Raw genomic sequence first — 26,383 nt, forward strand, 5'->3', positions numbered from 1 at the left:
CTCACTACACTGTCTAAATACTACACTTCAAAGCACAATGAAGACACTCATGGGATAGTCCACTTCAACTGCCTGAGGAGCTTAGAATTTTGCAAAAATGAACACTCTTGAGCTTTTAGGCTAGCCTAGTTTAAGGCCAGGTTAGCCACCTATTTATTATGTCATCTGGGACAAGTTACCTAAATTCTGTAATCCTTGGTTTCCTCATCGGTAAAATAGAAATAGTAACAGTAGAACTACCATGTTGAAGTATTGTGAGTTATAAATTTTAAAATATGTATGTAGTGCCTGTTGCTTAGGACTCGGTTAATTTTAGTCAAAACCACTTGCATTTGTTCAATAAGAACTCACCAAATTAACAAAACTTGATAGCGTTTTGAGGTTGCCCTTGCCTGGGACCAAAAGCAGCAAAACTCAATTACTGACATAAGATAGTCTGTGACTAAGAATGTTCATGACTCCGTCACCATAGTGAGATTTCCATTCTTTCCATTCCCATTAAGGCAGATTGTTCCTTTTTTAAATAAGAAAAGGGAAAAACTTTCCATTGTCATCCACTACATTAAATTTTAATACATTTAAGATTATCATTTAACCCATCAGGAGCTAAAAGAGAAGGTAATTAAAATCATATAACTAGGTCCTTCCTATCTTCGTGTGTATTTATCTACTTATTTATTTATATATTTATTTTTGTCTTTGGAGGGCCACACCCATAGCATATGGAGGGTTCCAGGCAAGGGATCGAATTGGAGCTCTAGCTGCTGGCCTACACCACAGCCACAGCAACACAGGATCCAAGCTGCCTCTGCAACCTACACCACAGATCACAGCAGCAACACCAGATCCTTAACCCACTGAGCAAGGCCAAGGATCAAACCTGTGTCCTTATGGATGCTAGTTAGTTTCATTTCTACTGAGCCGTGACAGGAACTCCTAAGGGTTTAAATGAAGAAGCATAATAGTAAGAGGACTTTCTGTCTGCATCTCTTAGCAGTAATGTAATCAGCCCCCAGTGCTAAGAGGAAAGGGGGACAAGAGTGGAGATGAAGAGTACTTTAAACAGCACGGGCTCCGCCAGTGCGGGTGATGTGGAGTGGAATGGAAGTCATCTGAGGAGCTAAATGTTCCGACCTTGACCGTGCAGTTCCATGGAATTGCTGAAGACATCATGATTCCACAGAAAAGCAAAACTATGTAAATTTACATAGGAGCTCTGAAACAGTGTACCCACGATTTTGAATGAGCCCTTATCCCTGGCCTTTTCTGTACAATTGAATTACTTTCTAATTTAATAGTTGACTAGAATTTGGCTATATTTCTTATTTTTGATCAACAGCATGCAAGTGAGAAGTCTCTTCACTTTATGTCTGCAAATGCTTCAAGCATCTACTTATGTCTAAGACACAGTGCAAGGAGAAAAAAAAAGATGAAATTAGGAGTTCCACTTATGGCTAAGTTGGGTAACCAAACTGACTAGTATCCATGAGGATGCAGGTTCAATCCCTAGCCTCGCTCAGTGGGTTAAGCATCTGGCATTGCTGTGAGCTATGGTGTAGGTCGCAGATGCCACTCAGATCCTACATTGCTGTGGCTGTGTGTAGGCCAGCAACTGCAGCTCATATTTGACCCCTAGGCTGGGAAATTCCATATGCCGCAGGTGTGCCCCCACCCCATCCCCACCCCCGCCAAAAAAGATGAAATTACACAGGATCTGCCTTCAAGGAGATTACAGTCTACCAAAGGAAGTCAGTCCAACATTCAGGTGATTTTCATACAAAGCATAGCATGAACGAACTGTCGTAGAAGTAAAAACACGAGCTTTGGATGTTAAGTGGAAGGGAAAGTCTCTTCTGTTGAGGGAAAAATCAGGAGAAGGTGCCTGGAGGAGGAGACAGATAAATCAAAAAGCCATTTATAGGCACCTTAAAAACTTATTTGTTGTGTGGAGTTTTGAGATAGCTCTTGACACTCCAAGCAAGAAGTGGCCCAAAGTATTTGCTTAGCTTGTTGAGGCAGATAGATGGGCTGCTTTTTTCTTATCTGTAATAACCATCCTCTGAAATACCGCTAGTGCCATGCATTCAGCTATGAATTTCACCCATCACTTTGCCCTTCAAGATATGATGAGTGAGTCATACACTCAAGCCCCAAAAGATGCATATATCCAGCTTCAGTGGAGTTGGCTAAACTAGGACTGAATTGTTGGATTCAGTGGAATTTTAGATTTCCATTTTTTAGGTTCCAACTTGATGCTTGATCTTCTGGGGACCCACAGGAAACTCTTACCTCAGAACCCGCCTTTCACTTTTAGAAAAATGACTGTCATTCTCACTATCTCCCACAGATCTAGCATCTTCAATTTTAATAAAAAAGATATTCAGCTTCCAGGGGTTTTTTTTAGTTAACAGGTAACTACCGCTCTTATCAGAGGAAATGAGTACTCAAGAAACTGCCAGATTCCTTCTTTCATGTCTTCAAGAGGAAATACATTTTATCTTTACTTGTTCTGAGAATTCATGGTGGCATATGTGCTAAATAGATACACTTTAAATCATTTTAAGGTTATAATTTATGAACCACAGGGTCCTAGCAGGTTAAAAGCTTTTTTTCCCATGTATCATCAGTTTTAACCCTCAACTCCTTCTCTGTTTGGAGGCCATTGCTTAATGGGAAAGGACTGTATTTACAGTTTTCTAATACTAAGAGGTAAATGTATTATAGAAATTGCTGAAAGTGGAATTTTTTTCACAGATGTACAGGAAATTATTGCGGTGTGTGTTGAGAAGGTTGATTTCCCTTACTTTCCCTTCTGGGATTCAGTTAAGTCATCTATCAACATTTATGGTGTCTACTTTCAACAAAACACTTCTCTAAGTGCTACTAATGGAAACACAAAATAACAATTGACCTTCTATTCCCAAAGACTTTAGCCTTTCCAGTAGGATTGTAGCCAGGTGAAAAAGAACTAGGGCAATTCCAGATACATGATGTCTATAAACACCCACATGCTCAGATGATCACCAGTAAATCTTTGATTCATCCATCCATTCAATCAGATAGTTCATTCTGGCCCTATGCTGGGTTTAGAGATGAGCAAGAAAAAAAAATGGTTAATACTTGGTTCTTGCCTTAAGAATTTCTACCTACATTTCAGAGACAAATACATCAAAAACTAAACTACCATGTGAAAAAAATGCTACAAGAGGAGGGAAGAACTAAGTACTTGGAGGTCAGGGAAATTTTTTTGGATAGGTAGATGATGCTTGAGTTTAATCTCAAGGAATTAGTATATGTTTAGCCAAATAGGTCAGGGAGGGAGTCACTCCAGACAGATGATGCTGCCTGTGTTTCTGCTGGGTCTAGAGACAATAAGGAGAAATGGATGCCCCTAGTCATCCATTCTCTCATTCTTACTGTCTCTGTCTTGTGCACACATGCTCACTTACATACACATGTGCACACATACACACTTGCACAGGCATTCACTAACTTCTTTATATATTAACCCCAAGATAAACTGTAGAAGAAACTCTTCCCAAATTTCTCCAACCTACTCAAATTTTCTTTTCTATAGCTTATAAAACTTTGGCACTTAATTTTTTTATATTTATACATAGTTCAAATATATACACAAAAATTACATATTCCTGGTTGGAAGAAACCTTAGACCCTTTCACATTTTTATAGTACCTAGAATGATGTTATGTATAAATTTGATACTTAAAAATTCTTGTTGAGGAGTTCCTGTCATGGCTCAGTGGAAACGAATCTGACTAGCATCCGTGAGGACTCGGGTTCAATCCCTGGCCTCACTCAGTGGGTTGGGGATCTGGCATTGCCATGAGCTGTGGTGCAGGTCACAGACACAGCTCGGATCTGACATTGCTATGGCTGTGGTGTAGGCCAGTGGCTACAGCTCCAATTTGACCCCTAGTGTGGGAACCTCCATGTGCTGCAGGTGCAGCCCTAAAAAGACCAAAAAAAAAAAAAAACTTGTTGAATTAAATAAATACTAACTACTAAAACTATTGTTAAGTGCTGATTCTCTACCAGGGATTCACATAAGTCAAGCTGAAAATTCCTATCACCTTGATGTCTGAGAGAATTAAGAAATTCTGAGCTGACCAAAAACAAACCAAAAAAAAAAAAAAATGAAAAAAAACCCTCAGACTATGAAGCTGAAAACATTTTCCTAAGAGCCAAGCTATTGTTTATTGTGACTTCTAGTCTCACCCCAATGGTGATGGAATAGCTCTTAAATTATTACCTCTCTGTAGATATAAAAGGGGTTCTCAAGAATTTCAGGCAGGGCTTCAAAATGGAGTTATACTTCTCTGCATATTCCATACCTTACTGAATTTTTTCCTAATGATTCAGTCTGGCTCTCTCATGTCAGATGTGTGCCATTAGCCAGACCACTTCTGACTGTGTGACATCTGCCCTTTCCTGCCTCTCTTACTCTAGCTTATTGTGGTTGAGGGCTCCTGCCACCAAAGCTTGGAACAGTGCCACCAGAACTTACCAAAAATGCTCTCTGTGCTGTTAATTTCCACTGAGTGGATGAGCACTAAATCTGCTGCTCGTGGCTATCAGAGGCTGCTTCAGGGCTGCAGGTGCCCTGTGTGTCAAAGGTACCAATGTCTGTGCTACCTGCTATGATGCCCAGTATCTTCCCATCAAGGGCACTTTAGCCAATGCCAACAGGATGTTCTACCAGTGTCACTGAAGCCTGTCCTGCCAGTGTGATACCATTACCAACTGCTGGTGTCCAATTTGAGGGCACCAATATCTGCAATATGGCACCATCCCTGCTTGCTGATGAAATTGCTGGTGCCAAGTCTGCTGATTCCTTTTGTTCCCTAGCCCCCCGAATGCTTCATGATACAGATTTTTTGTTGAAGTTTCTTTTTCTTAAGGCATGGTCTGTGGGAGCTGAGCCAGGGCCCAGTAAGAGCACCAAATCCCAGAATCCATGCAGACTCGCCCATCTCCTCTGAAATGTGTCTTTTGTTCCATTGTCAAATTCATATGCCTTGGCTGCCTTCTTAGAGCAGAAGAGTCTTTTGAGGATCCTGAATTGCTCACTGAAAACAGACCCATGCAAGATCAGCCCTGCCAGCCATCCATACATTCCCATGTCTGGTAGATGAAGACAGTTCTGTTCAAGTTTGGATCCCTGCCACACAGATGCAGCCATCAAGCTGACAGGTTCATGTCCATGTTGGTAAACAAGGAACACTTTATTTTGTGTTTCAGGAAATCATCTGGAATCTGACAACTCTTCCTGCCAAGCCACTAGCCCCATTTCTTCTGAGTTACTTCCACAGCCTCTGAACAGTCCTCTCTGTTCCTACCTTTGCTTCACTGTGCACTATTCTCAACACAGCAACCAGTGATGCCACTGAAATGGAAGCCAAATCATGTCACTGCTCTGTGCAAATTATTGCATTGGCTCCCTGTTTCCCACATAATGAAAGCCAGAGTCCTTCCAAGACCTTCAAAGCTTTCCCTTATCTGACCCCTGATTACCTCTGCCTGCCTGTGCTGCTTCAACCCCACTGGTTTCCTTGTTATTCTTTGAAGGGCCACCAGGCTCACTGCTTCCTGAGGGCCTTTGCTCTACCTGTGCCCTCTACTTGAAATCCTCTCCCCCTAACTGCCAACAAAGCCAATGTGCCCTCTTTAAATCTTTGTTTGGGTCTTGCCTTGTGCATAAAGTATCCCCTAATCTCTCCACTGATTATCTTATTTCTTCTCCCACACAACCTCCAACCCCCAACCCCCATCCTCCAACTACACTTTCTCCTCTTTTCACAGCACATGTCAATTTATATAATTTCCCTGTTTATTATGCTTGTTAACTATTATATATCTCTCCAACTGGAATGTAAGCTCCAGAAGGACTAACCCCTTTATATGCTTTATTCACTGATGCATCCAGTACAATGCCCAGAATATAGTAGACATGCCTGAGTATTTGTTGAGTGAATGAGTGAATGAATGAGGAAATGGATGGATGGTTGGATAGATGGATGGGTTGTAGGTCCTCAATCTTTTAAGTCCTGTACTAATTTTTTGTCACTGTTTGTATAATATTCTTTGTACTTCCCTACCCAAGTAGAATAAGATAAGTTATTCATTTGGATACTGCTAACTTCGGTTTTATGGTAAACTTTGGTTTTTATTTGTCTGTTTGAAGTATTTCAGTGGGTGATGTTATTATGTGCATGCCTGGAGGCTCTGAGAAAGGACATGGTTTTTAAATATCAAATAAATAGAATTGGCATTCAGAACATTCGTTCTCCTGGAGACTCAAGTTTGGAGAATTTTTCTTTTTTTTTTTTTTGGTTGAAACTAATAACATGCAAACAATTTTCCTGATTGATAGCAGCATTTAAAGTTTCTGTTTTAAGAGCAGAGCAGTATGCTACATAACCAGTGTGCTACATAAGCACTGTAGCAGCATGAATGTCAGAAAACATGTACTGTCAGAGGAAAAAAGATAGAGGGATCTTGTATTTTTTTTCTAAATATAGTTCATATCTGCAGTGGAGCTTGAAAATGTGAATGATAGTGAGCATTGCTCAGCACCTTATTCTAGTGGCAAAAAATCCTCAACTCTAATCTGAACCCTTGTTGCGTTAAAGAGCTTTGCAGCAAGGAAATAAATCACAACAAACAGTAATGTTTAACAAAGGGCTCCTGGGTCAACATTATTGCAACAAGGATATTAGAAATGAAGAGATGGTGAGAGCATGTCCTTCTATCGAACTTTGAAAAACATTCCTTTTGCCACAAGCTTCAGAAAGAAGTACAACAAAATCATTCAACCCCATAACCACGTTCATGTGTGTGCTACATGATGGCTTTTTGGGTTCTTTCATCCATATCCCCACAGATCTTACCACCAGCTTCTCAGATGATGCTACAGTTACTGTACATGTGCACAGAAAAGCCTCATTGGCAGTCAACAAACACTGCTTGCAAAGCGATAAAGAGATTGTTTTACAGTTGCTACTGTTGTTGTTTTTTTCCTACTGTGATTTATAGAACTTGTCTGTCTTGGCAACTTCACTCTTTTAACTTGTGATCAGTCTGGTGCCTTTTATCAAAGGTTTGCCCTCTAACCCTGATGGCTAGAGAATAGATTCATCAGGCTGGTGCTTCTAATTTTTTCACCAACCAACTATGTTGTGCTATTTGATTGTGCTAAGTTGACAGCCATGTGACATGAAAACATTTATCTGTGCACTCTGTCGTCCATTGCTTAACTTTCAGTTTACTCCATGGTCTAAGACTTGTTAAATAAGGGATACCTCAGCCCCTCTCATGGCCAGACCTTAATTTGTTTCTTTCATTTGTGAAATAGAAATCACAGGGTGTTAAGAGACAGGGCTCAGTCCAAATCTTCACCTTCCCTTTATTATTTAGTGCCGTGTAACATCCAGATGTCACCTCTTCATGTTCATGCTCAGTTCCTAAAACTGCGACTCTTCAATTGTGTGAACATTCAAGGGACCACAGGTCGGCAAGGCTCAGTTGGTGATGGGAAAAATTAGAGAAGTTACTGTTTGTAAGTCCATGGTGACATCCAAGCAGAATTTACTTACTTCTGAGGGTTTAAGTTTCTCCCCACTCTTTTACAGATATTTTATCCATAACAGAGTCTAATTCCAAACAAAGAGACTTCAAGCCACAGATTTGCATATGTTACATGTCCCCCTCCCTTGCTGCATATATACAACACAGAGATCTTATCACACCTGCTGCCTAACAATAGTCACAGTGCATTAACCCTTTCAGTTTCTGCAGAAGGAATATCATGACATGGAGTACTCAAAGTCTCAGACTCCATAAAAGGCATTTTTCCCCGAAACCCCTAAATCTAAAACCCCTTGCAAACGAGGGGTTTCATCTATGTAAAATCACTTCAGGCTCTTGAAAGTTTCATATGCTTGTTAGATGATGTTCTTACCGTTCATAGTTCTATCCATTTCATAGACATGTCTCTCCCAGCAAAGTTGCACTGCAATAGCACTTAAATGGTGATGGATAAACTTTTTTCTAGGGCTCCATGGTCAGTGGATCTCCTTTCTCTTTCATGTTCACTTACTCTTTTAAGAGCCACTGATGAAACAGCAGCGTGCTGTCTAAGCCCAGGTCTCAAAGCTGATAGGATATCTGATCCTCACACTACTTGATAGACCCCATTTGGACTTGGCAGCACACTGCCTGCCAGCACTGCTTGTCCTGGTTTATTTTCAGGGCTAGTGTTAGTCTAAGTCTTGGGTAGCAGCAGGACAGAGCACAGGAGGCCAGAACAAGGAACAGGAATAGAGGGAGGTACCCAACGTGATGTCAGCTGTCTATATTACAAAAATCCTATCAGGGAGTCTGAGAGTGCATAGTATATTCAGGGAGAAAAGAGAACCCCTAGGTCATTGCAGCTTCATGGGCAAGTTTAAGGAGCTGGGCCCAGCTCACTGGGGCTGTTGTACCAGTAGGTTTCCATACATGGCAGTCAAGTTCATACCATCTGGGGAACAGCATGCCACACAGAAGGCTGCCCCTGCCCCATGAGGAACCTCTACCAGCACTTCACATACAAGGATCCAGCTCTCACCAAGTCCAAGCCACGTAGCTTCTGGACCATTACAGCTGTGTCAACACAGAGATCATTAACCCCAAACTTATCTCCAACTATACCTTGCATCCTATAATTTCCAGGAAAGACAATCAAAATCCCCAAAGCAAAAGGCGAGCCCCCTCTCCCCTCCACTAATCCCCACTGGTCTCTTATTCCTTTATGTCTCTGACCTTCCTCAGCCCTGAGCCCTCATTTGCGCTTTCTTTACATTGCGCTTTCTTTTTTTGTCTTTTCTTCTTTTCTAGGGCCGCACCTGCAGCATATGGAGGTTCCCAGGCTAGGGGTCCAATCAGAGCTGCTGCCGCCAGCCTGCACCACAACAACGGGATCCAAGCCACGTCTGCAACCTACACCACAGCTCACAGCAATGCCAGATCCTTAACCCACTAAGTGAGGCCAGGGATCGAACCCACAACCTCAGGGTTCCTAGTCAGATTCGTTAACCACTGAGCCACGACGGGAACTCGTACATTGCACTTTCTACATCCTCCTCTCTAACTCACACCTCAGCCCGGCACAGCCTAGTTTCTGGGCTCTTCTCAGGAAGGTGTGGTGACATACTTGCCAGACCCCAAAAGCCCTTCCCCTTCCTCCTCTCAGTGGACATCTGTGCAGCATTCCAGCCCTGCTGCCACAGCCTCCCTGCAACTCTGTTTCCCTCACTTCTCTGTCAGTCTTGACTAATCCTTTTTTTGGTCTGCGCAGTACAGTTCTTATCTTTCCCTTTGAAAATGTTGATTCGTCCTCAGGCCCCATCTCCTCTCATACTGCACATGCTCTTCAGGCCCATCCATGCTTGATTTCAGCTCCCATTTGGGACAGAAATAACTGAGGTTTATCAGAGTACTTCTGAGTGCCGAGCACTGGGCTAAGCTCTACTTGCATTATTTCATTGAACACCTGTGACAACCCTCGGAGGGAGATACTCCTTTTATCTCTCACGTTACTGATCAGAAAACGGATGCTTGAAAAGGTCGAGTAGTTACTCAAGGTCGTACAGCTAATGAGTGGAGGACCCAAGACTCCCACATGTGCTGCTGCTACTGCCCAAAGTTGCGTGTCTCCTCGGACTTCTCCCCCAACGTGCTAGTAACATGCTAGTCCCCAACATCTTTTCAATTTCTAGAGTCTCAAAATTATTCAAGTCACTTCCTTCTCTTTTCTTTTTTTTTAGGATCTATTTATTTATTTTTTATATAATTATTTTTTTTCCATTATAGCTGGTTCACAGTGTTCTGTCAATTTTCTGCTGTGCAGCATGGTGACCCAGTTACACATACATGTATACACTCTTTTTTCTCACATTATCATGCTCCATCATAAGTGACTAGACATAGTTCCCAGTGCTACATAGCAGGACCTCATTGCTTATCCATTCCAAAGGCAATAGTCTGCCTCTATTAACCCCAAGCTCCCAATCCATCCCACTCCCTCCCCCTCCCTCTTGGCAACCACAAGTCTATTCTCCAAGTCCACGATTTTCTTTTCTGTGGGAAGGTTCATTTGTGCCACATATTAGATTCCAGATATAAGTGATATTATATGGTATTTGTCTTTCCCTTTCTGACTTACTTCACTCAATATTTTCTTTTCTTTCTCAGCTGGTAATACTGTCATGTACCTAAGTATCAAAGTCAGAAACTTGAGATTTTCTTCATTTCCCTCCCCACCTGATCCCTTGCGTAGTTGTCACAAAGGGATGGCAGTGTTACTGACAGAAAGATGCCAACAACAGCAGTTAAAAGAAATGAAGTTTCTTTTAATGGCAACAGATATGAAAACATATGGCTTCGCAAAACAAAAGACAATGCCATGTCCTGTCAAATGGAAGTAGAGGCTTCCTTTAAATGTTCTACATGACGTTACCTTATGTAATTCTCAATTCCATATTTATTAGAAGAAAGGTTAAGCCACTGAAACAGAGACTTCCTAGTGGTTTAAAGAAGAGAACGCTTATTTCTCCCACATAATAGTCTTACAGTGAGCAGTCCAAGTTTACAAGTTGACTCTGCACAACTTCAGAAGACCTGGCCCCAGGACCTTCCGTCTGCTGCACCATCATCCTCTCAAACACTGCTCCTCAAACTGTGGTCCACAGACCAACAGCATTAGCAATGCCATGAAGCTTGTTAGAAATGCAGTATCTCAGATTCACCCTTCAACCTATTGAATTAGAATCTGCAAGTTAAGATTCCCCACATGAGGAGTTCCCGTTGTGGCTCAGTGGTTAATGAATCCGACTAGGAACCCTGAGGTTGTGGGTTTGATCCCTGGCCTTGCTCAGTGGGCTGGGGATCCAGCATTGCCATGGGCTGTGGTGTAGGTCGAGGATGCGGCTCAGATCCCGCATCCTCGACCTACACCACCGTCATGTACCCAAGTATCAAAGTCAGAAACTTGAGATTTTCTTCATTGCTGTGGCTCTGGCATGGGGCGGTGGCTGCAGCTCCGATTAGACCCCTAGCCTGGGAGCCTCCATGTGCCATGGAAGCAGCCCTAGAAAAGACAAAAAGACAAAAAAAAAAAAAAAAAGATTCCCCACATGATTATTATGTACATTAAGGTCTGAGAAACTTTTTCCAAACTCTAGAGTATTGTTTTGCCTGTGTGGCCAAAGCTAGGCTGTAGACACTGATGTTCCAGGTATGGGAAGACCCTCCCCCACCAAAAAAATAATAATAATAATAAGCAGAAAAAAGCAACTCTAGAACTAAAAAAATTGTCTTTTATGGAGTTTCCACTGTGGCACAGCAGGAAGGAAGGAAGGAAGGAAGAAAGAAACTGCACTTTCCATAGGCTCAAATGTATTCCATAGAAGAATACATTTCTGCACACCCAGAAGAGAAGCTAGTGTGTCTTGAATCTAGCTGGACAGACATGCGGTCAGTCAAAGCCCCACTACTGTGGAAGAGAGAGAACAGTTTTGGGGGGACATTAGGTCTCTGTCTCAATTTTATAACAAATTGTCTAACACTTTCAGACATAAAAATATTTGTCAATTTTGTTATTGATTTGGGGGGGGGTTCCTTCCTCTCTTGATCTAATTACCATGCTGGTATCATACATAATTCTACTTTAACAACTTGTTGCATTGAGAACTTTCTTTTTTTTTTTTTTTTTTGGTCATTTTTGTCTTTTCAGGGCCACACCCGCAGCATATGGTGTTCCCAGGCTAGGGTCGAATCAGAGCTACAGCTGCTGGCCTACAGCACAGACACAGCAACACCAGATCTAAGCTGCGTCTGTGACCTACACCACAGCTCACAGTAACGCCGGATCCTTAACCCACTGAGCGAGGCCAGGGGTCGAACCTGCACCCTCATGGTACCTAGTCAGATTCGTTTGCGTTGCGCCACAATGGGAACTATTTTTAAATTTAATCTTCCATCTACTATAATGTAATTTCATTTTTTCTTCTTTTTAGTCCCTTTACCCATTTTTATTGCATTCTTCTTGTTATCCCTTCCATCTTGTGGCTCTGTCAGTTTATGAGGTTTATCCGTTTCTGAACAGACAAAACTGGTTTCAGACGGTGGAATGACAGATAGTACATATATGTTCATACAAATAGGACAAACCCAGAATACCTTAAGTAAAACTAGCAAAAGAAAACAAAACCGTAGGGATCATGTAATCGTACAAAAACCTTCTTCTAGATCAGTGATTTTCAAAATTGTTTTAACGCAGAGAAAGCTTTCCTTCCTCTTCCTTCCTGTGTAAAACATGTAAAATGTAAGTTACGCAATTGAAGTAGACACAGCGGTCTCAGAGCCTGGGCTGTTTGGCTGTCCAATAACTGACCCCCCTTGAAGCCCCAGAGCCTTGCAGAGTGTGGTCCTAGTATCAAGGGCCTCTGCCTACCGTGTCATCTGTGGTTTTAAGAGTTTGTGCGCCCACTCTGAGGCCAAGTTGGTTTTGTTTTTTTTGTTTTTTGTTTTTTTCCCACTGTACAGCAAGGGGGTCAGGTTATCCTTACATGTATTCATTACAATTACATTTTTCCCCCACCCTTTCTTCTGTTGCCAAGTTGGTTTTAAGAGGCTCCTGGAGGAAAGTCAGTGCACACTAGGGCAGAATAACAAGACATCAAGAGCAACAAGGAAGAAGTTTGGTAAAAGGTACCAGCATATCCTCATTTTCCTGAAACTGACACTTTCTTCCCTGCTGTCTCTGTGTCTATCCCAACTTAGGGATTTACTTTAGGGTTCAACTATTGTGAACTTGTTGTGAACCTCTGTTGTGAATGCCTGCTGCCTGCCCACCACTCTGCCTCTCAGATCACAGACTGTGCCCGACTCCCATTCGCACTCAGCAGTACAGCAGGCCTGGCAGCCCCTGGAGCTGTCTCTGTCTGGCCTTGTCCTGTCAGATGCTCCTCCTGGAACAAGAGGCTCATCACTGCTAATATGAGAAAGCAGTCACAGGGCTCCTTGTGGGTGCTGCTGACATTCAGGAAGGAAGTGGGAATTGTCATCTCACCTTTAGCCTAAATGTCCTATCTTGTACTGTAATTTTTTTTTTTTTTGCCTTTGGGCTTCCTTTTTCTTTACTGGATAAATAAGTCTGATACTAATTTGATATCAATATACAAATTATATAATTGTAAGACTTAGGAATTAAAAAGGAATTCTGAGATCATTGACCTAAGACTCATTTTATGATGAGAACACCTGAATTTTAGAGAGGTGAAGTAACTTGCCCATAGTTACACAGCTATGTAGTAGAATAGTCATGACTGCTAGGCTACAGAAACCAATCCCAATACATTCTGTATTATAGCATGCTACCTGGAATTGGTTCCTGGTATTTAATAATTTTAAGTAGTTGTAAACATTAATGTTAGGCAAAAAAAAAATCCTCATTTTCTTAATATGCAGAATAAAATACAGATCTCTCCCACAAATGGATGCCATGCCACTAAAATTTGTCATTTTGTCTTCATGTGTTTACTAAATCACTCAGTTTAATAAACATTTAGCAAATGCCTGCCCTCTGCAAGATATTCTGCCGGGCACAAAAGAGACCGCATACGTGGCTAAGACCTTGTTTCTTCACCCAGAGGTTGACAGTCTAAAGAGGAAGACAGAAATTCACATCTCTGACTCTAATAGAAAGCAGACCTTCAGGAGTTCCCATCGTGGCGCAGTGGTTAATGAATTCGACTAGGAACCATGAGGTTGCGGGTTCGATCCCTACCCTTGCTCAGCGGGTTAATGATTCGTTGTTGCCGTGAGCTGTGGTGTAGGTCACAGATGCGACTCGGATCCCGTGTTGCTGTGGCTCTGGCGTAGGCTGGCAGCTACAGCTCTGATTAGACCCTTAGCCTGGGAACCTCCATATGCCACAGGAGCAGCCCAAGAAATGGCAAAAAGACAAAAAAAAAAAAAAAAAAAAAAAAGGGAGAGAGAGAAAGCAGATCTTCATAGAACTGTAACAGAATTTTATTCAAATTATTACAGAAGCCTAGAAGAAGGTATGTTTAGCTTTGATTTGGGAATAAGGGTAGTACTGAAGAAGGCTTCACAGAAGAGGCGGCACTTAAACAGGACCTTTTAAGAATGGATAGACTTTCAACAGAGAACGGGGGAAGTAGCATTCCTGGCAGAGGGAATAGCATGAGAAAAAGGATGGAAATGTCCTAGAAATACAATGGATTCTGCCCTAACCATCATCTTCATAAACTAATTGGTTTAGGATTAGTGGGAATGCAGTACACAGAGATGTTTACTAGATGACAGTCACATAGCTTGGATAGGATGTTGATATTAATTCAAGTTCCCTAGTTGTTCTCAGTCTCATGTAGCTGTATTTGATGGTGGATTCATAAGTTAAAGAGTTTGGAATATCTTATGTGTCAACTTGGGCCACTGTTCCCAGATAATTGACCAAACACCAGTCTAGATGTCACTGTGAAGGGTTAGGTTTTAGGATTAGGGTTTAGGGTTAGAGTGCCATTTTTAGGATGGAATTAACATGTAAATCAGTAGACTTTGAATAAAGCAGATTACCCTTCAAAACGTGGATTGACCCTATCGAATCAGAGAAAGGGACTGAGCTCCTCCAAAGAAGACAAGGGAATCCTGCCTCCAGAATGTCTTCAGGTTTCAGATGCAACATCAGTTCTTACCTGGGTTTCCAGCCTGCTCTACAGATTTCACATTTGCTGGACTTCAGACTTGTGCATGTCTATATACACAGCCTATTGATTCTCTTTCTCTTGAGAAGCCCGACTAATACAAATTCCAAGGGTTCTGAAATAAAGAGTGAGTTAGTCAGTTTTACCCATATGTCAAAATATCAGTGGTTGATAGCAACACAAATACACATATATTTACTTTTCTTACTCATGAGTCCCTGAGTCAGCTGTGGTTCAGTGATTCACCTGAGCGCCACTGAGCTAGGGTTCACTCCAAGCTTTGGGTTAGATTTAGGTTTGCTCCACAAGCCTTCATCTTTCCTCCAGGGGCAACAGTTACAAAACTACTTGGCATTTGTCTTTCTTGCAGTAGAGAAAAAGGACATGAAAGGATGAGGAGGTCACAGGAGCAAAAAGTCCTCATCTATAAACCACCACACTGACATTGCCCAAGCAAGTGCATGGCCAACATCAATGGGATGGAGCTGTAACTCCAGCCACAACAGGCTACAAGGCAGATACCTCAGTAATGAGCACAGAAGCGTAATTCTAATACAGGAGGGAGAGCAAAGAGTTGAGATCAACAGTTCAGTCATGGAGTTCCAGTTGTGGCTCAGCAGTAATGAATTCAACTAGTATCCATGAGGATGCAGGTTCCATCCCTGGGCTCACTCAGTGGGTTAAGGATCTGGCATGGCTGTGGCTGTGGTGTAGGCTGGCAGCTGCAGCTCTGATCCAGTCCTAGCCTGGGAACTTCCATATGCCACACCTGCAGCCTTTAAAAAAGAAAAAAGAAAAAAAAAATTCAATCTACTCGAGTGACCTTGATAGATGTATTTCTGAAAAATAACTGTCATCTGTGAGAAGGAGGAGTATAAAGAGGTGAGCAGGCATAAACCCTTTCCAAAACAAGCTGGAAAAGGAAAGGAGTGAAGGAAGGTGACAGGAGTGAGAGAGGAAAGAAGATTTTTGATTGGAGTTGAAAACATCAGCAGCCAAAGGACCATCATCATGCAATTTCAAAATAAGCAAGGGCCTAATTTAGGGCACTGGGGAGGCAAGAGAACTAAGAATTATTGAAGACGTATATTCAAAAAACTGCATGAGGCAATTTACATTCTCTATGTCATATAATCCTTACAACAGGGATAGATATTATTGTCGGATTCCAAAGTCCATTTTGGAAGAAGGAAACTGAACTGAAAGACATTTTGGAAATCAAGTGTACAAGACTTGTTGGCCTAATTAGATATGATGATAAACAGAAAGCAAGACGATTCCTAAGCATCTGCTTGGGCAATGGTATGATGCTTCCCCATTAACTGAGCTGGGAAACACATAAAGAGGGCCAGTTTGAGAACTGAAAGAGATGAATTTTGTACTAGTGTTAGACATGGAAACAACCCACGTTTACATCGGCAGATGAATGGATTAAGAAGAAGTGGTACATAGATACAATGGAATACTACTCAGACATATAAAAGGACAAAATAATGCCATCTGCAGCATCATGGATGCAACTAGAGATTCTCATACTAAGTGAAGTAAGTCAGAAAGAGAAAGACAACTACCATATGATACCACTTATATGTGGAGTCTAAAATATGGCACAAAGGACCCTATCTACAAAACAGAAACAGATCACAGACATGTGTCTAATCACATGTATTAGGTTACATATAGCAGAGTAGTGTGAGATTAGGTGGCAAAGACAAGTCTGCTCTCCACATACATGGAGAGCAAACACAGACTTGTGTCTGCCAGGGGTGTGGGGTGGAGAGTGGGATGGATGGGGAATTTGGGGTTGGTAGCTGCAAACCGTTACATTTAAAATGGATAAGCAATGGGGTCCTGTGCTGTGTACAGCACAGAAAACTATGTCCAATCTCTTGGGCTAGAACATGATGAAAGATAGTATAAAAAAATGTATATATATGGATGACTAGATCACTTTGCTGTACAACAGAAATTAAAGGAATATTATAAACTAACCATACTTCAATTAAAAATGTTTTAATTGTACTCATATTGCTGATACTGTAAGACATCTATTGAGATAGTTTACAAACAGTTGGAAATTTTTATTAGAGCTCAAGAATCCAGTCCTGAAGAAACTCTCCAGAAATAAAGGCTAAAAGCATCCCAACCATGGGAAATGATATTAGCAAAGACATAAATGCATCTTCCACACACGGTTCATGTTCATGGAATGGCTAGCAGTTTAACGTACTGCTTAGACGTACGTGTGTGTTTAATCATATGTATTAGTTTACATAGAGAGAGAAGTGTGAGATTAGGTGGAAAAGATAAGTTTATACTTGATCTCACCTGTCTAGAATGCTGGAAGAGGACCTTTTTATCAAGAAGGAGTCACTGTAGGTCTTCGTGCAAAGGTTGATTTAAGAGCCCGGCTCTTTTTTTTTTTTTTTTTTTTTTTTGTCTTTTGTCTTTTGTCTTTTGTGATTTTAGGGCCACATTCATGGCATATGGAGGTTCCCAGGCTAGGGGTCTAATCGGAGCTGCAGCTGCCAGCCTACACCACCGCCACAGCAATGCCAGATCCGAGCTGCGTCTGTGACCTACACTATAGCTCACAGCAACACCGGATCCTTTACCCACTTGAGTGATGCCAGGGATCAAACCTGCAACCTCATGGTTCCTAGTCAGATTTGTTTCTGCTGCGTCACGATGGGAATTCTGAGCCTGGCTTTTTGGAAGACTGATATAGCAGCTTGGTATAAACTGGACCAAAGGTGGGAGGCCAAGTGGAAAGCTATTGCATTAGTTTTTATAAACACCAACAAGAACCTAAACAGAGTACTGGCAGTAAGAAGAGAAATAAAGAATGGCTTTGAAGGAAATGATTGTGCAGCACGGTAACCATTATGCATATCATTACATGTGCAAAGTGACTTCTATAACTTCATTTAGTGCTAATAGTTTCCTCTCTTCATGTATGCAGAACCTTCATGATTTATTGGTCGTCTGTCCACATAGTTTTTAATTAAGAGTTGTAATTTCTCTGAGGGAGAGACCATGAGTGTCGTGTTCTCTGCTATTCCACGGCTTTCATCAGAATAGATACTGCTTGAATGTTTAACACATGAGTGGCGGGTGAATGCTTCCCCTGCACATGTCAGTGCACGCATTTGCAGGTTCCCTTCAGGCTCGCTGTCTACACTGCCCCTGTGTCTCAGCCTCCCATCATATTTCCCTCCCTCACCCTCCTTAAGGTTGGTCTGGGAGAACCTGCCTCACAGGAACAACCAGATTGCTGAGCAGTTTGCACTCAGCAAAAGACTGATTTGATTTTTTTTTTTCCAATCCTGCCTTCAACCAAGCTCAACTGATACTCTCTTTACTATTTTTCCCCCATTAATCTTTCTTTTTTATTATTATTTTTATTTTTTATTTTTTAATATCATGATTTTTATTTTGTTCCCATTATAGCTGGTTTATAATTTTCTCTTTACTATTTTTAATGTGATCTCTGACATATCCAATAACTTTCGAGTTATATAAAATATTTAAAATTCAGTTCAAATCCACTTAAGCCTCCAGTTTTCTTTTCTTCCCATTTTAGTCTTCTGCCAAGGGACTTGTACCTCTCTCTTTTCTGATTCTAAATTCCCTAGTGCTGGGGCAAGAAGGAGAGATTGGGAGGAAGGCATACTTCTTTATCCCTAATTGAGTTTTCTTTGCAGAAATCTGGTGGGTTTCCCATCATTGCTTTTTGGCTAACCTTGTTAGCTTTTTGGCTAACCTCAACCATCAGCAACCTCTGTGCGGCAGTGGCCACTGGGTGCTCTCTCAAAGGAATGGTTTATGAATGCTCAGGGTGATGGTCCCACTGCACAGTTCTCTGGTGTGGGACATCTAACTCTACCCCAGCTTGGTTCATCAAGACTCCCTAAGCTTGTCACCAGTATCCATCTGCTGGGTTGGTCAGCTTCTTGTTAGGGCTAACAGCATGACCTCCATGCCTGGCTGTTAATTTCAACTCTAATGAGTCCCTCTTCTTTCCCTCTTTCACTATTTCCTTGTGTCAACTGGGACAGCCAGGGAATTTCCTGAGGCTGGGTGATGGTTCAGGGTAGCAGAGTTAGTTTAACCACCTCTAAATAAGTCCTGGAGAATGCTCCTGGTCCCAATATTTTTGTAACTCTTCATACAATATGAAGGTATTTAATACCTTGAGCCTCTGTTTTAGGTCTTAGTCACCAATTATACCCACCTATAACATCCAGTTATTTACAACTGCTGATAAACTTCAGTTTGCAAATTTTGAGCTGTCATTTACATTTGTAACAACTATGTAATTAGCACTGAGTTAAGTCTTATTGACCAAACATTTAATGTGTAGTTAAAACGAGCCAGGCAATGTAAAACCGAAATATGTTAAGTCTGAGGCAGTTCAGACCCTAATACATATAATGGATTACACTGTAATGTTAAAATAGAGGACATTTAAACCTCAAAATGGAAAATAGACTGGGGAGTGGAAAAATAGGAAAGAAGAAAACAGGGAACTTAAAAATCAAGGCGTAAATACAATCCCAAGAAGAAAAAAGAGGGAAAAGGGCAGAAGAACTACTTGAAAATATAACTGTCTTGACCTTTGATTGATGCTGACTAGGCAAAAAAAATTAGCTATAGATGACATTTTTGAGGATATTTGGAATGTTAATATGGACTATGTATTAGGTGATGTAATTACCTAATATAATTTTAGACATAATTTTAAGGTTATAATGATATAATTTAATATAATGTTATAATTTAAATGATTTTGAATAATTTTAATGTCAATATGGGCTATGTATTAGGTAATATGATTTTATCAGTGTTTCTATCAGATTTTTTGAGTGTGATGGTACTGTGATTGTGGAGAAGGTCCTTGTTCTTGGGAGATGTGTGCTCAAGTACCAAAGGGGTAAAGTCTCATGACATCTGCCAATGGTTCATCTAAAATTAAAAAATAAGTGCTTTGGGCATGTGAATGAGTGAGTGGATATAGGGCGAAAGGCAGGAAACAAATATAGTATCATGTTGGTCTTTGGTGAATGGAGGTCCCAAGTATACTGGAAGAGAGGCACATGGACCACCGCTAACTCCCTTCAAGGAACGACTTGCCCTACCTCAGGGAGAGTGGTCAGCAGATAGCCTCCAGCTGTCAGCATCTCCAACATCTGCCTTCACTGCAGAGAACCCTCACCAGAGCTTGCTCCTCCCAAGGCAACATCTAGCAACAGAGAAGTGGTTTACAAAAGCCCATTCCTATCTGCCCAGCCCTAATAACATAAGCTGTCCCGGAGTACCCCAATGTGGGTTCACAGTGGCTCTGTCAAGCCCCATCCCATTCCAACCCCTCTTCTGCCCAGCCCTGCTTCCTCATCCCTCCTTTCACAGATGCTGATTACACTCCCCTCAAAAAAAAAAAGAAGAATGTCAAAAATGAGAATTCTGCATAGTGACAGAAAGCCTAACATGCTTGAGATTAAGATCTGAATCGCTGATGCCCAGACTAATCTTTTCTGGGCCCACAAATCAGAATCATATAGATTTCCATTACTGTTTATCTCCCTGAATCTGAAGGAAGAGGAAAATCTATGTTGCATTTTGTCCAGTTGTGCTGTTCCCATCATGAATTTCACTGAAGGATCCCATCAAGTTGATTAGGTGCCAGCTGTCCTTAATAACTGAAATATTAGATGTCTGGTATGGAATGCAAAGCAGCATAAGTCTTAGAAGTGAGTTACTTCAAAACACCAAGAACTGCAAATTCAACTAAAATTTCAAATAAAAGCCAAAGGACTAGAATAATCCATACAAAAATTTAAACCCAGAAGTTTCTCTTGCTTAAATTACTTTCACACTCCAATTTAAACTCAGAAACATTATGTTGCTGTCACACTTCTTTGTTCTCCTAAAGTAAAAAAATAAATCCGTATATAGCTGACAAAAAATAGGAATCTGTCTGCCAGCGAGTTCTCTATTCATATCTAACATACTGTAGAGTCTATGCAGAACACATGGTCTTTAAACACCCAAAAGCCTCTTCTTTACTGGCTTACCACAGCAGTATGTTTCTCCAGCATGTTTGCACTACCTATAATACATGTCTTGCATAGGCATGAATTCCTTTGGATGTTTAAATCATGCAGTATTTTCATATGCTTTGATGTTGTGCATATGAGAATTATCATCTACATTTTGGGAGTGCAGTTCCTTGTGCCTTCAGCACTGAATTTAAAACTATCCAACTGACATCATTTTAAATTCCATCCAACAGAATGCCAATAATGTCTACAACAGAAGTTTGACATATTTAGTTCTCTCAAATATGGAGTTGATTTAGCAGCAAAATTGGAAATTTCTGGGTGCATTTTTGAAAACTAATTCAGTGTGAAATTATTAATGATTTAGAATTGTGCATAAAGTATTTTGGGTTTCCTTATTTTCTTATCCGGAAAAATCTGTTGCTTCATATCCGATAAATTTCCAAGTGACAAGATGCATCTTGTTGTTGGAACACAAAGTAAACAGCTTAAATTAATTCTAATGTGACTTTCTTAATTACAGATGAGACCCATTGGCCATGATGGCTACCATCCCACCTCTGTTGCTGAGTGGCTGGATTCCATTGAACTAGGTGACTACACCAAAGCCTTTCTAATTAATGGCTACACATCAATGGACCTGTTGAAAAAAATCTGGGAAGTTGAACTTATTAATGTAAGTTGATCTCTTAACAATACCTTAGCCATTCAACATTTGGTAATTCCTGTTGTGGGGGGTAGTTTTTTCTCTCTTTGTCACTGTTTCAACATCCAACAAGGATTTACGGATAGGCCTTCTGTTTTGAGTATATGTCTCTCTTGGTTTTAGTCAAGCTCCACAGTCATGGTCTTTTGAAGTTTTGATGTGGGGACTCACAGGTCATTTGGTGTGTTTTACGTTATTTCAGGAGTTCCTGCTGTGGCACAACGGGATGGGTGGTGTCTCTGCAGTGCAGGGATGCAGGTTCGATCCCTGGCCCAGCACTATGTAGGTTGCAACTGTGACTGGGATCTGATCCCTGGCCCAGGAACTCCATATGCAAAAAAAAAAAAAAAATCAGCCTTACATTATTTAAGAAAACCTTCCAAGCAGTTTTGGGCTTTCCATTTTAGGAAATGTCACTTTAAGATATGGACATGATAACAAATAAGTTCCCATTCTATTCTTTACTCTTATTCATTTTTAAAGATTAAAGTTATCATTTTTAGTTTTCTACCTGTTATATTTATATTTTTCCTTATATTTCCTTATATGTTAGTTTCCTACCTCTGTTATATTTCCTTATATTTCCATTTCTACCTCTGTCGTATTTCCTGTTACATTCCTTAACTGCACATATAAACCCCATACTTAAAGAGAATGCTTTTGTGCTTGTTATATAAGCTGCTGTAATATCAATTTTTTATTTTCTAGGGCTTATATCTAATCTTAAATTGTTTGTTTTATTCATACACTTGGCATAGATTTTCTTTAAAAACTGGCTAACATATGTTGCCATGTATTCAGGCCCAAAGAGATCAACCAAATTTGTTGAACTGATTTCAATACTGCTAAATTTCTCGTTTTATTTTTACTGCTATTTTATTTCTAATGGCATAAAGGAATGCAAGAGATGAAAAGATAGCCTAATTATCATGCCTTCATATTTTATTTGGCATCACATCATGAACATTTCTTTTCAAAAGTGAATGGAAAATCAGTTAATCTTTTAGAGACTTTCTTAGATTTAAGTTTTACATTCCAATAACTGAAGTAAAGCATCCATAAACTGAAAGACAAAGCAGATAAATTTCTGCTGGTTCACAAACAGTCTGTTCTGCTCTTTATGCCATTTTCTCTCCAAAAGACCAATCTCTATGTATTGTATGTCACTAATTATTTTAAATAATGGTTATTAGTAATAACTAATTACTCTCTGCTTTTAAAAGTCTGTCTTAAAAATGATATATTTTCTGGAACATCTATAAGAACTGTTCTTTAATCTAAAAATCACTTTAAATGGACAAATTCTTGGCTCCTTCTTTTAATTTGCTATCAGCTACTCTTAGCTTTCTGTTCCTATCCTTTCACAAAAGCTTTCATTATTTCAGAAGGAATTCACTGTCTGACTGACTAAAAGCCTCTGATTAATATTGTTATCCATCTGTGTGGCAGTGGAACCAACTGAAACTGTTGCTTTTTAGTGGCATCAAGGAGATTTCAGTTCTCCACCGAAAACGTGACCCCATTCTTATGGCTACTCTTAGCCATTTATTAAAGGAGGACCTTCCATAGATCAACCAAACATGCTTCCAATTAAGTTGCTTTCTAGTCAGTGATAAATATCTCTATGTAACATCTGAATAATACTGCTCCCCACTGAAGAATGAATACTTGGGACAGAGAGCACAAGGCAGTCACCTAACATTAGCAGTAATTCCTCGTTGAACAAATTCCAATAGAATTTTATTATAAAATGTTTTCATTGAAGCAAGGATCATCAAAGAAAGACTAGAGGTCTCTCAAAATCCAAATACTAGCACTAACATTTAAAGTGTGGGCTTGGGAGTTCCCGTTGTGGTGCAGTGGAAATGAATCTGACTAAGAACCATGAAGTTGCGGGTTCGATCCCTGGCCTCACTCAGTGGGTTAAGGATCCAGTATTACCGTGAGCTGTGGTGTAGGGCACAGACAAGGCTTGGATCTGGCGTTGCCATGGCTCCAATTAGACCCCTAGCCTGGGAACCTCCACATGCTGCAGGTGCAGCCCTGAAACAACAAGACAAAAATAAAATAAAATAAAGTGTGGGCCTGGACCCACATGTTCCCCACTGCTATGTGTACCAGTGGCCTAGAGATCCCCATCCAGGCACTGCGGCCAGGCCTGTGCATGACAGCAGTGACCACAGGACACTGATGCCATAAGGTTTCATGTTTAATGCCAAGGCTTAGGGTTTTAAACCACCATCCACAGGGCTACCCAGCCTTGAGGTAGGATACAAGAATAGCATTTTCCACTTGTACTGACTCTCTAAGCATTTTCACCATAGGTACATTTGTATACTGACTCCAGTCCAGGGAGAAGTGCCCATCAGAAGCATCATATCAGAATCACCTGGAGTGAAACATCTGTATCTAACCCAATCCAGTATCTTTTCCTTAAAGTAAACTAATAGAATTTAAAGTCTGTGGTGGCTTTATGGACAAGTTTACACTCTTGATGAAGAGGTTTCAGAGTCATTTAACTCCATAAATATGCTTAATGTGGACAAGAACTATTTGTGCCTTTAGAGTTGGAAATCAGAGAGCAAAATTTTTATGCCCTTTAGAGCTGCCAAAGATAGTTCATGTGATGGTTTAGGGTTGTTGGGCTTTAAAATGAGGCAGGCACAATGAGTGCCTTCTGGCTTACAAAGCTTTTGATTGTGGTCTCAAATTTAAGACTTTCATTTATTCCAACTAATGAGGGAAGTATCCAAATATCCAAATGTAAGATAAGCTCATCTATAATATATGGGCCCAGTAACTCTGTATTGAGGACCTATAATTTATTTTTATAGCCCAAAAGGAATGTACATTCGCTTTGATTTAAAGCGACGCATTTCAGGGAAAGTCCCATCCTGAACCTTTGTAATGAGTCATTAGTTTTAAGGAAGCCTGATGGCACCAATAACAGTTATTCTGTGTAGACTGAAGAGAGAATACGGGTGGAGGCTGTCTTTGATACAGAGGTCTGCTGAGAGGGAAGGAGAACCCAGCAAGAGGAGGCTGACTGCCATGTGATTACAAATAACTTCAGTATCATTAAATCATATTGATTAAGCCTCTTAATTTCTCCTGGTATTATGCTTGATATTAGAAAACTAGTAAAACATTCTCAGTGAATATAAATGTATTCCAAATATTTTCATGAGGAAATGAAAACTACACAAAGTTGTGACTTGAGAAGTACAAATACATTTGAAATTGTAATCTTTGCAAAAGTCCCCAAATATCTTTTTCTTGGTGGAGCACAGTTACGCCTTTGAAAAACAAGCTTATTTGAATAATAAAAGTTTTGGTCACAAACCTCCCCAAAGAACAGGGGTAGGGAGAGAATGGAGACCTCATATCTGAATAGCAGTTTTGTCAGCAGCAGAAATCAAGCATAAACTTTTAAGACAAAGTATTTCCAGTTTTATAGGCCCATGTGTGTCTAGACTTAGAAAATGAAGTCTTTGCCAATAGTTGCTCCCTATATTCTCTTATCCGTGCTTCATACTCAGAAACCGATGTTTCATCAAGAGCTCTGTTTTGCCCCTGTGTCTGCCACTACCACTGATAAGGTCCTTAATACACCTCCACTTTTGTACTGAGATTTTAGCGTCGCATGAATATGTTGAGAGAGGTTGTCAGGCAAGTTTTTCCTCCTGCAGATCCTAGCCAGATGAATCTCTAGCCTGAACTATAATCCTCTCCAAAGGCTTGTTGGAATTAAAAACTAGAAATGGACATAAATACGTGAATTTTTTTTCACACAGTCTACTCAAACTTGCTTACGGTATTACCAGGTTTATACAGCAGTTCCTAATACTATTGAAAAATCTCAGTATCTTTGCCTGGGGACATTTTCAATAAAAGAGCTGCATATTTTCTGCGTGAAGTATGCATGGATAATTATGAAATTATCCATTTCCTAAACAACAACAAAAAAGTATTGCAATTATGAAAAATAGTATTAATTTATTTTATCACTATGTGCCTACTAAGGGAATTTTGATTAGATCAAATAAATTCGAACACTGTCCAATTTATTCATTTGTGAATATCAATATAGAACATATTATCAATTTTTTCCCATTAGTTTTACCATTCATTTTTTTACTAAGGAAATAATTCTAGTCCAGGCTTATGATTTCCTACAATATTGATAATTATAAAAGTACCCACTGAAAGAACAAAAGAAAATCAGGCTTCAGTACATTTTTAAATCTCTGCTTATAAGAATAAGAATAGCTTTAGAAATCTAACTCTGGCAGTTGGTTGTGTCTTGAATACCTTTGGGTAGAAACAAATAAAATAAGGTAGCAATATCCATATGTGTCCCATGAAAATCATTTGGACTTATTTTTGCAACAGTAAACTGATTAGAAAGTCATTTGCTTCTTGCCTAATAGCTACTGGAGCTGTACTTACATCACTCTTTTGCTTAAGGCTGTCAAATTTCTTGTTTTTTCTTTTGCAGTGTTGATGATTCAGTTTCTACCTTCCCAGGGAAATTTTGTGATAGTCTAATCATTTGGATAAACTAAGAAAATTTCAAAGTTACCATTCTAATTTTTGTTAAATCTTTAACAGTGTGGCTTTATCTGTTTTAAATGCTATAGAAATATGGTCCTATCAGTGCCAAATTTAGACTCATTGCTTGCTTCTGATTTTTTTTAATATTTTATTAAATATAGATTTGCAATGTTATGCCAATTTCTGCTGTATGGCAAAGTGATTCAGTTATATACGCACACACACACATATATACTTTTTTAAAATATTTTTTGCATCCTGGTCTATCCCAGGAGATT

At 40.2% G+C, this 26,383-nt stretch overlaps 1 protein-coding gene across 50 annotated transcripts in view; it reads left to right on the top strand.

Annotated features, from left to right (window-relative positions):
- Nucleotides 1-26,383, top strand: part of ANKS1B (ankyrin repeat and sterile alpha motif domain containing 1B) — a 1,062,966-nt gene that overhangs the window by 740,875 nt on the left and 295,708 nt on the right. For 48 of the 50 annotated variants that reach the window (XR_014804254.1, XR_014804264.1, XR_014804263.1 and 45 more), the window contains one exon: nt 21,369-21,521. Coding sequence is in view for 26 of the 50 variants with exons in the window: in XM_084957460.1 (XP_084813586.1) it covers nt 21,369-21,521 (153 nt within the window). In the remaining 24 variants the exon portion in view is untranslated. Of the gene's footprint in view, nt 1-5,259; nt 6,294-21,368; nt 21,522-26,383 lie in introns of those variants that run through there. The other 2 variants (XM_084957476.1, XM_084957477.1) reach the window with 1 other exon arrangement.

Source organism: Sus scrofa, chromosome 5 (assembly GCF_054392235.1).
Source record: "Sus scrofa isolate SSC_HxYL_T2T_F1_AM1 chromosome 5, Sscrofa_HxYL_maternal_Yorkshire_Landrace_v2.0, whole genome shotgun sequence".
In the NCBI taxonomy this organism is placed as follows: domain Eukaryota; kingdom Metazoa; phylum Chordata; class Mammalia; order Artiodactyla; family Suidae; genus Sus; species Sus scrofa.